Source organism: Zosterops lateralis (genome assembly GCF_965231275.1).
Source record: "Zosterops lateralis genome assembly, chromosome: W".
Lineage (NCBI taxonomy): Eukaryota > Metazoa > Chordata > Aves > Passeriformes > Zosteropidae > Zosterops > Zosterops lateralis.
The window spans coordinates 19,149,748-19,160,214 of record NC_139801.1 but is presented as its reverse complement, the minus strand read 5'-3'; the positions used below and the strand labels follow the sequence as shown (position 1 = coordinate 19,160,214).

Sequence of the window (10,467 nt, the reverse complement as noted above, 5' to 3'; positions counted from 1 at the left end):
GAGACTGAGCAAGCCAAGCTAACCCACAGCAAGGACTCTTTCAATTTGCCATCTCTCTTCAGAGTGGCAAGAAGTTTTATTGTTTCATATTATTCATTCTTTATGCTTCTGGGCACTTTGTTTGTTGAATAAATAGTTTTTTCCACTTTTCTCTAAGGAGATTTTTTTCCCGGACCAATCGGGGGAGGGGCCATTTGGGTTTGCTTCCCAGAGGGACCCTATTCAGAGGTTTCCTCCCAAATTTGCCCTAAACCAGGACAAGGTCTTTTTTGTTTTTAAGTGACAGTGATTTCTATTCAGGGCATGTGTGTGTAAACATGTGTACATAAATAGGAGTTTGTAAGGAAATAAGCACCATGCCTTTGACCCAGGAATTAAAATAAAAAGGGAACAGGTGATCACTTAATTCCACCTGAGTCAAACCACCCTTCAGTCCTGTGTTTTGAGAAGGGAAGCTTTCAGTTGCAAAGTTCAGAATCTGGAGCATGCAATAATTAGGAAAATGTTTAATACCAACCCACCCTCTTTATTAAGTAATTTCTTCAAGTATTTTTAATAGTGCAATCTCGGGTTTGGTTTCTCACCCAAGATTCAGGTGGTTAAGAGTCTTTTGCCTCTGAAAGCCCTGAGCCACGTCACAAGAAAGAAGTGGAGTCTTCAAGGTCTTGTTTTTCAAGGTTTTGTGTGTTGTTTATTATTTCATATCTCACAATTTTCTCCGCACTCGGCCGAGATCTGAACAGCGGCTAGGACACGAGGTGACTGACCGCCAATGGGGCGTTGCTTTCCTCTTATACAGATAACTACGTGTCTATTATTTACAATTCCGTGCCAATGCCTATTACCTATACTAAAAGGGTCATTTCTACTTTGACCCAATCCCCTTGAACTACTTTGTGTCACCATCACTGTAGAAGATGGATGCCAAGGGGGAACAAGAAGAACCCAGGATACCACCCTAAATCCTCCATCTTGTCCCCCATTCACCTCCATTCTAAGAACCCCAAAAACTACAAGATTTTCCACCCAGTGCTGAGCTAAACTACTGTTTTCACACCTTTGTGGTTTGCAGTTCCTCTCTCAGTGTTGGAAGCCTCTCCCACGGACTAAAATCAAAGCCAATGTCTTCCTGGGCTCTGTGCCAGGGTCTCCAACCCCCCTGGACTGACTCCACACCCCCCTGTCCAGGATTCAAACATCCCTTCCAAAGGGATGCCCTGCACTCCGACAGTGCAAAATATTGGTTTGCATTAGTACAGTTACTGTGGCAATTTGCAGTCTGTTGCCCTGATTCTTCAGTCTTCTGATTGTTTCTAGTTCTACTGGAGCTTTCTCATGATTTAAACATAAATACTTATGTTTTTGTAAACAACACTCTTTCCAGAGGGAAGGACAAAGTAGATTGTTTTCATTCCTCTCTTTGATGGACTGCTGGTTTGACCACTGGGGTCAGAGGGGTGTTCCCCTCATCTCCCAATCCATGATCAAATTCCAAATCCTATTTAAACCCCAAATCATAATAAACTGCCCTTCTTTTCATCACTTCAACCTGACAGTGAGTGTGGTTCTTTCATGTCGTGAACAGTGACAGCAGTCCAAAGAAAATCTTAAAAGATTTGCAAAGTCAAACAAAAAACTTTTTAATACTGTATTTTTAGCAAGAACATTTTTAACAAAGAATGTGTACTTTAACTTAATATGGTACAACAGAGAAACCATACTTAAAAGTTTCCATTATCTAACACTCTACTGCATATTCATTTTTCCATCTTGAAAGACCAAAAGCCAAGCTGAACTGAGCATTAAAAAAAGAGCATCAATTATAATCTTCATATTACATCAGCTATTAGGGTTTAGCCTACACTTTTGAAACAGTCATCTAATGAAAGGACAATTTTTACATCGTTCTTTTAAAAAATGTACACACATTTCTTTTTAAAATGTTAATATATATGGAGTATCTGCTTCAGTAAACAAAGCTTAATTTATAAACATAATCGAAACAGCTCTATGTTGAACAGTTTCAGTGATAAACTGGATTTCTATGATGTACAGCCAGTGAGGACCATTGTGGCTTAAAATCATTGTGCCAATGCTATTCAGTAATAGCCACCTCCTAAGGAAAAAAAAAAGTTCTTTTTTGGGGCGGGGAGGGGAAATAATTCATGTATGTGCTTAAAAATACTAAAATTCCTTTCTGTCTCCAGGGACCTAAAAATGATCTGTTGTGACAGACTTGGTTTGGTATGGTAAGCTTGTAAAAAGTCTCTATTTCTTAATATGGCAGTTTTCAATGCAGCAACAGTAAATTGCTTGAAATTGTCCTTCAAGTTTCATGCTACAAATCCTGTTCCTCACACAGTACTGAAGGCAGCAAAGGTTGGAAGGGACATTTCTCAGGAACTATATAGTCTTCAAATAGTGGTCATTATACATTTTTCAGCAATAGGTGGTTCCTTCAGTACATAATGGTTGGTTTGATGTATGTTCTGTTTTCTGGAGGGGAACAAAGAAGAAAAAAGTCAATTACACAGTTTTATAATTTACTGACACTTAGGTGGCTTCTTCACTTGGTTGTGGATCTTTTTCTCCTTCGAGCCAAACAAGAAGATCTACAAGTGATATAAATGAAACTGTCCATCATGTGGGCACGTTTTGTGTAGGAAAAAGAGGCACTGGGTGACAACACCCAGCCAAGCCCTCAAGAAAGAACTAAGAGCCACCACCACTTGCCCTGGTGTTTGCCAGCAATGACTCAGGACAGGTTGCAAACTCTTATTTGGATTTTCTTCTTTTAAGGCATTTTTTAAAATCAAACACTTCTTTTCTCCTGAAGGCAGCCCATGTTGGATTGTTGCCTCCCTGGGACAGACCCAGGGACAAGGCACCAGCTTTACCACACACCCTTGTCACTGCACAAAACCTGCCAGGGAACAGGGTGTTAAAACTGCACTGCTTTCAAAAAATGTAAATCAGGATCTGTTCTTGGAAAACTGTTCTTTCATTCAGAAACTACCACATTTCTCTCAAAATTCTATTTCTTTATTAAGAGAACAAAGCAGAAAAGCACTTCATAAAAATATTCCTAGTTATAGTACCTATCAACTGTGATTTTTCACATTAAGCAACTTTAGGCCCAGAGAAAAAATATTGAAATGCCCACAGAAACTGAAGCTAACAAGAATTTATATTTCTGTTCATTATACAATGAATCATGAATCCACCCAGCTAAATCTGCAAGAACTGATCTGGAAGATGATAGCAAAATGATAATATGGAGCAGCATTTTGTATAATGTTGACATCTCTTCCATTACTGTTTTACATATGCCAATACTGAGCACTCCTAAGGAACGAACAAGTATTGACCTGCAAACTGACACTGATCCTTGGAGCAATCTTCAAGTTTGCCACATTTCAATTTCAAAATGCATTTCAGCTATAATATGAGTGATTTATCATTTAGCAGTAGCTGTCAAAGTAACTTCCTAGATAAAACAAAAACATCTGGAACCATAAACAGAGGAAAGCAGTAGCTGAATTTTAATCCAAATCTGACATGTTCACTTCATTAGGAACAGGAAACAGCTAATTAGTAATTGAATGTTTTGTGGTTTTAAGGAGGCTCAGACTCTCCAAACTGAGATGATTTAATACATATTTTGGATGTAAGTAGAAATAAAGATTACAAGAGCCAGGGACATAACTCCAGAGGGACATTTGGGAGCCTCCAAAGAAGGGACTAAAATTAGTTTCAGGCCATTGGCTGATGAAAATTCTTGTCTTAAACGTAGTGGGGAATTACTAAAGCTGGGGGGGGGGGGGGGGGGGGAAGTCAGCAGAAATGCAAGGATTGAGCACTGTGGGGTTTGTTTCTGGTTTGGGTTTTTTTTTCCTTTTTCTCATGATCATTAGGAAGCTGCACATGGCTTCTTCCTAGTGGAGGCTGTTCTTTATGTTCTTATTAAATTTTAAGTATTATTTTTTAAATTAAGGTAAGATGAGGACATTGAGGGTACTGTGGGCTCACTAAACTTTGGAACAGGTTTCCATATTTCCTTCCAATCCCCTTTATTTCTCAAGGAAAGTTCAACAGAGGTATCTGGAATACCTGTAAGAGAAAAAAGTAAATGCCACAGCTCAAGCCCAGTGCAGCCACCCAGGAGACATCATTGATCAGTGAACAGAAAATGCATAGTTAAATATTTCCTTTTTTATAACACCCTCAATTATTCTCCAGAAATTAAAATACTTTTTTGTTGCTGTGCAATAAACTGAATTTCATGGCATTAACCACGTCACACAGCAACCACCTCTGAGGAATTAATGTGTTGGGAGCAGCTGTGCCCCCACTTACACAGGAAAGACAATGTAATGCTGTCAAATTAATCTTTTCTGGAGAATATTCACCATCTCCTCAGTGCAGCTGACTGCAAGCTACAGACCATTTTATAGCACTTTACTGTATTATATAGCAAAGATTTTAATAAATCTGTGTGCAATAAATGTATTCTTTTATCAGGTTTATCCCTTAATCAAATTCATTTCTGTGGGCTTCATTCTATTAAAAAACAAAATTATACAAAGGTGAGCAAAAGCATATATTTACAGTAGTTTAAAGCCTGTTGGGAAAGATGAGACAGGAAAAGCTTACAAATATGATTGCCTGGCAAGAAATACTAAAGGTATAAAACCTATGAGTGAAACAGAAATGAAAGCCAGCTTTGAGATGTGATCATGGCAGGCAGGAAGACGGTGATTAGCTGGAAATAGGTTGAGGGATAGAAAACAAGAGGACCCAAGGGTGTAGCCCCTCTCCACCCTGCCAAGGTATCAGGGAAAAGGTAGATAAGAAAAGTAGTCTTTAGAGTTTAGAATATAAGATGATAAGGTAATATAGTAGTTCTCATAAGCTGCATGCAAAGTCTGTAGGTTTTGTATCTCGTGCAGGTTGGTCACTGTAAATTAGAATATTCAACACAAAAGGAGATATAATGTATTGTAATAAGGTCCTCGTGCTCTTACTGCTCTTACCTCTCTTACCTCTCTTACCTGCCCTAGCTCTCTTAGCTCCCTTACCTCCCTTACCTCTATCTTCCTTACCTCGTATCCTCTCTCTCTCTCTTCCTCTCTTTGAGGCTTCGCTTCAGCCGAGGCTGGTGGCTGAAAGCAGGCCCTCTTTACCCACGACCCTTGCAATAAAACCACGTGTTTCTAGAATATCTCAGGTCTGCAGAGATCCTTCTCCCTGCCGTCCACGGATGTTCCCACAAAAGCCTAATCTCATTCTCTAGGGGTAATACTGACAATATAAAAATGGTATAAATTATATTCCCTAACACTAACTATGCTCATGAGCCCCCTGTGCATGTTACACTGCTTTACAGCCTACAGAGCAATGCATGACTGGCTTAATAAGCAAGACATTTAGAAAGGAGTTTTTTTCCCCTTCACAATGTATAAGAAAAGTAAATATCTCCGAGATTTTGGTGAGCCAGAGTCTGTGTTAATAACTGGAATTTTCCCTCAGGATGGCATTCTCTCTTCCCTGAGTTGTTAGTCCAGGGTAGGTGCAGGTCTTGCACTCTTTTTAGCCACAATATCATAATTTGTCTTTTTCTTTCAAGGTTTTAATGGGTCCATAAAGGACAAATCCAAAGGCAATAATCATCTCCATATTTATTCACATTTAATTTTTTTCCCCCAGTCTATTCTGTATCTCTGAATTTTCTGAATCCTTTGTTTGTAAGATCTCTGGTTTACATCGGGAATTTAGCTTTATTTCCCTAAACTACTTTAAAACAAAACTTCCACGTGTACCCTCCCAATGTGCCCTGGCAATGCTGGTGTGCAAACCCAGTCCAGGGAGAGGAGAAACCCTGGCTGCATCTATACCTTGGGATTGCCAGGGCTCTGTGGAACAGTGAGAATTGTGAAGAAATTCACTGGAGAAAGGAAATGTATGCTATGTAGTGAGAAAACAGATAAATATGTTGTATCAGTAACTGTAAATTATCCATGTAATTTATAAGGTACAGCCCAGCACTAGAGGCTGCAGAGAACATGGGTAGCAGGGATGAAATAATAAACTGGAAATCCTGCTCTGCCAGCTGAGCTGGAGAAGGAGCTGGGAGAGCAGCTGGAATGTGAGGTGGAGCTGAGATCTGGCTGTGTGGCCAGAGCAGGGGCAGGAGGGGTGAGGGCAGCTCTGTGCCAGGCTGTGCCCTCTGGGAGCCTCTGCACAGCTCCTGCTCCAGGGCTGGTGGGATCCAGGAGTCTCACAGGATACCACAAGTGTCCAACTGCACAGATGAGCTCTCCACCCTTCCCAGGCTGGGTAAACAGCACTTCAGTTAGATCAGAGCCAAGCTCAGCTTTGGAGGAAGCAACACATGGGAAATGCAATGCTGTAACAATAAATTAACTTGCAAAGCCGGGGCTAATTAGTTTGAATCAGTTTCTGTACAAAGAAAAAAATCAGCCAAAACCAGTTTGCTTCTACAAAGGATCACATCCCTCAGAAAAACCCTCTTTCCCTACAGCCCTTGGTAGACAGGAGTGCTGCCTGCCTGGAAGGGGAATGAATCCAGGCCCCTGCTTGTGGGTAAGGACCAGAGCAATTACCAAAACTCAGCAAAGGATCCCTTTACGACCATGAAAAGAAGATGGATCTGGGCTGATCATTCAGCTGAATGACAAGTAAAAATTACTTATTTGCCTGTTTATTAGTTGTCCAGCAAAACTTCTCTTTTATCTGCAAATATCCTTCAAACTGAGCAGTGAGAGCAGGGCACAGCTCCCTCGACCCACAAAGAACATGGTCAATAAATGCTGGTTCTGTGAGCAGCAGTACCAACAAAGGTTGGTTTGTTTTCATCTCTCACACTTTGCTATGGCCTTTCTCCACCCCTGCAGAGGTGCCCTCTCTGATATCTAGAGCAGGGCTGGATCTAGATATCTAGGCTGAGCCCAGGGGATCCCTTGGGATTGGTACCAAAATCTCTCCTTCCCTCAGGACTGTGGTGCCTGACCCTGCAGGGCTGCTCACTCACAGAAATGCTGGGTTGGAGTTTCCTCCCCACTTATTTTGTGTGTAAAGCTGCTGAGTTGACTCTGCCAAATATTTCCTCATCCATGTTAACAGAGCCAAAAAAAACTTGTACTAAACCCAGGATTTCTAGTCAGTGCCTGTAAGGCTCTGTTCCTAGTGAGCCCCTGATGGGGTAGCTCTCAGCTGCATGTGGCCAGCGTGGGCATAGAGTGACAGTCTGGGAACTTCACAGGAGCTTTAAAAGAGCTTTTCTAGGAACTCTGCAATGACACAGCATGAGGTAGCTACCAAGAGTTTAATAATTCACAGCCTCCAGAGCAGGACATGCTCTAGGGAGAGAACACAGTTTGGGCAGGAGGAAGAACAACAGGCCTAAGACTCAGATAAAGCAACTTGGATTTGACAACTCACTGGTTAGATCAGAACACCAACAAACTAAAGTCCAGTCTTCTACAGGATAAACCCCAAAATACATTCCAAGCTACACCAGTCCTTCATCTTTGACAATCAGATAAAAATAAAATGTTATTCACAGTAATCTGAGAGTTTTTGTGCCAAATCTCTGCCAGGTTATGTCACAAACAAAAGCAGTAGCAGCAGCCCTGGGTCACCCTCCTGTTGCAGGCACAGTGAAGTACATTTTCACCTCAGAAAAGCCTGCCTGCCTATGCTGCTGCCTCTTGCCTGAAATTCAGAGTATTTTAATTTTTTGTACATTGCTGTTATCAAGCATTACTGTAACATCTACTTTTTAAGATTTTAAGCTAACATTGCTTTGCTGATTGTTCCAATATCCCCTAACAATGAAATATTGTAATACAAAAGTTAACTAAGGTATAAACATGCAAAAGGAGAAGTCTCCCTGCGATCATAAAATGATGTTATTTTCTGTTCAGCAGTTCATGTTACTGCTGTTCATGCTAATTAATTAAAGGAGCTGTTGCTGTAATGTGCAAACAGGGAATCTGAGAAACTGAGAGGGCTTTTAGGTCTCGGAGTGAAGTCAATCTGGGCATGGGCAATCAAATGTAATGAAATCACTTGTCAATGCTAAGCTTGCAAAAACTGTGAAGTTTGACAAGGGAGTAAAAGGATTATAATTAGATTTCTAATAGGATAATAACTAAATGGCAGAAAGCAGTAAAGAGAAAATATTACTTTGTCAGCTAATGGTGCTGCTGTCCAGTTTTAGTTTTTATCAGCACACTTTGAGTTGTGCTAATTTAATTTGCTTTTATCAGAAAAAAATGCACTACTCGAATGGTATTTGAATGTCATTTGCAAAAATCATTGATCTGAAGGTGCACTTAATGACACTCAGTATGTTTATTTTTATGTGGAAGGGAGATTGGCTGATAAAATGGTTAATGCACTGTGGTGCTGGCCCAGGAGTGAGTGGTGGAAGGAAGAGCAGGAGGATGTCTGAGTGCTCATCACCTGCTCTGCTCCACTGCAATCACCATTGATCTCCTCTGCCAGCTAAAAACCTCCCAGCTCCAGCTCTGAACTACATCTGAAATAGGGAGGATGGAGACAATAAACTGTAAAGTTCAAAAAAGTTTTAAGTCTCATCTGCAGGAAATTTCTGTTCAATTAATATACAAAGCAGAGGGAAAATGAGTCAACTAAACGGAAAAGATTTATAATGCAGATCAGAAACACAGTACATGAACAGCTTGTGTTAATAAAATAATTTTAAGAAATGAGCATAAAATATGATATGACTTAATTACTGTGAAAGGTGGCTGTGCAGTAGTTCTGTAATTTCCCTTTAAACCATCTTAAGGAGATACTGGCAGTGGAACTAATTGAATTTCAAAGGAAAAGCACTGTGAATGATAGATTTCTGTCCAGCAGAGATATTGACAACAGAAAAAGAAAGTTCTGTATTGTTGCTAAAGCTTTTTTCCTGAGCAACTGAAAGAGATTTTGGAAGCCTGGAAACAGCTTTGTATTAGGGACATGTGTTTTGCCCCTTCCTCCTCCCAGGGCCTGAAAAACAAAGGCAGCAAATGACAGGGGCAGTGAGGGAGTGTGCTCGAACTGTCAGAGCTGCAACAGCAATAGGAGCTGTCAGGGACACTAATGGTTATCAAAGGGAAAGGGAATAAAAAGTTATTAAAGTATCAGCATAAATAAAAATGAAAGAGACAGGAACACTTTGAAATCTAAACAAGCTCCACAGAGAACTCTCCAGAAAGCTTTTTATCAGCTGAGAGTGTTTAGTGACCAAGTGACTCAGCTCTTCATGTCTCCACACGAGCAGGATTACCACACCAGCAGGATTACCACACCAGGGGGGTCAGAGACAGCAGGGCAGAAAAGGGAAGGGAATGGCTTTGCCATGGAGGGACAGGGCTGCAGCTCCTGCTGCTTAGGCCATGCCCTGCTCTCACTGAACCCAGGGACACTGAACACAGAGAATATCCAGCTCTCCCTTTGGCCAAGCTTAACAAAAACATCCTGAGCCAAAGCCTCTTGTAACTGAAGAGATGGTGTAGTTGGGATCAGATTAAAAGAAAACAAAAACAAAATGAAAAAACCCAACCTGAAATAAAAATGGTAAAAATCACAAGGCTTTCCTGTGTATTAATAAACTACAGGCAACATAAGAAACTTCTCTTGATTCCTTCAGGCAAGTAAATGGTCATTGGATGTGGCTGTGCATCACTTTCCTCACAGTATTTGTAATCATTTTTGATGTAAATACACATTTGAGCCAAGTATCATGGTTTTTCTTTAACTGAAAACTGAAATTACCTTTCTCTTCTTTACCAGAGTGTGCCCAGATGCACTTTTGACTCTCAGAGTTATTTGGAAGAGCACTGAGCACTCCTCTCAGCAGGTACCATGAACAGATTGGAAATGTAAGGAACATTTTGCTCATCAAATTTAAATACACGTGTCCCGAGTGCTCATCCAATATTTTGACTATTTCTGGCAGCAGCAATTTTCCAATTGCAATATTTAGAGCACAGCTCTCATCATATGTGCACATATATATACACACATATGTCAGACACATATATCTGCATCACAATTAAGCTGTGATTCTCCTTCTCTGTAATTGTCCTGGGTTGCAGTGTAGGATGTGCCCAAAGTATGTATTCTATCACCATCTTCATGAGCTGTTGAAACCAGGTGGGGCAGTGTTTCCCTTGCCCTCTCCCTCTGGGCTGTCTTCTGCTAATGGCCCATCAATGTCTTGCCACGTGACTCATAGGTAACTCCCTCCAGGAGCTATCTTTCTTTAATAGGCCATCAAGGACCCACTTCATGACTCACAGAATGATATCAGCCCATTGTGAGATGCTCTGCCCAGGGGGAGGAGCCAAGCATTCCCACCTGGATATAATCTGGGATTTGGGACAGCATAGGTAGTCCTTACCCACTGGATACCCACAGGACAAGAGCTAC

The 10,467-nt window shown here is 40.9% G+C and overlaps 1 protein-coding gene across 2 annotated transcripts in view; it reads right to left on the bottom strand.

The window, feature by feature from the left end:
- Window positions 1–1,551: 1,551 nt before the first annotated feature.
- LOC310922090 (dachshund homolog 2-like) overlaps window positions 1,552–10,467 on the bottom strand; it is a gene marked incomplete at its 5' end in the record, with an annotated part of 325,896 nt that continues 316,980 nt past the window's right edge. For both annotated transcript variants that reach the window (XM_083882411.1, XM_083882410.1), the window contains one exon: window positions 1,552–2,496. In XM_083882411.1, coding sequence (XP_083738537.1) covers window positions 2,440–2,496 — 57 coding nt within the window. In that variant the 3' untranslated portion in view covers window positions 1,552–2,439. The remainder of the gene's footprint in view (window positions 2,497–10,467) is intronic.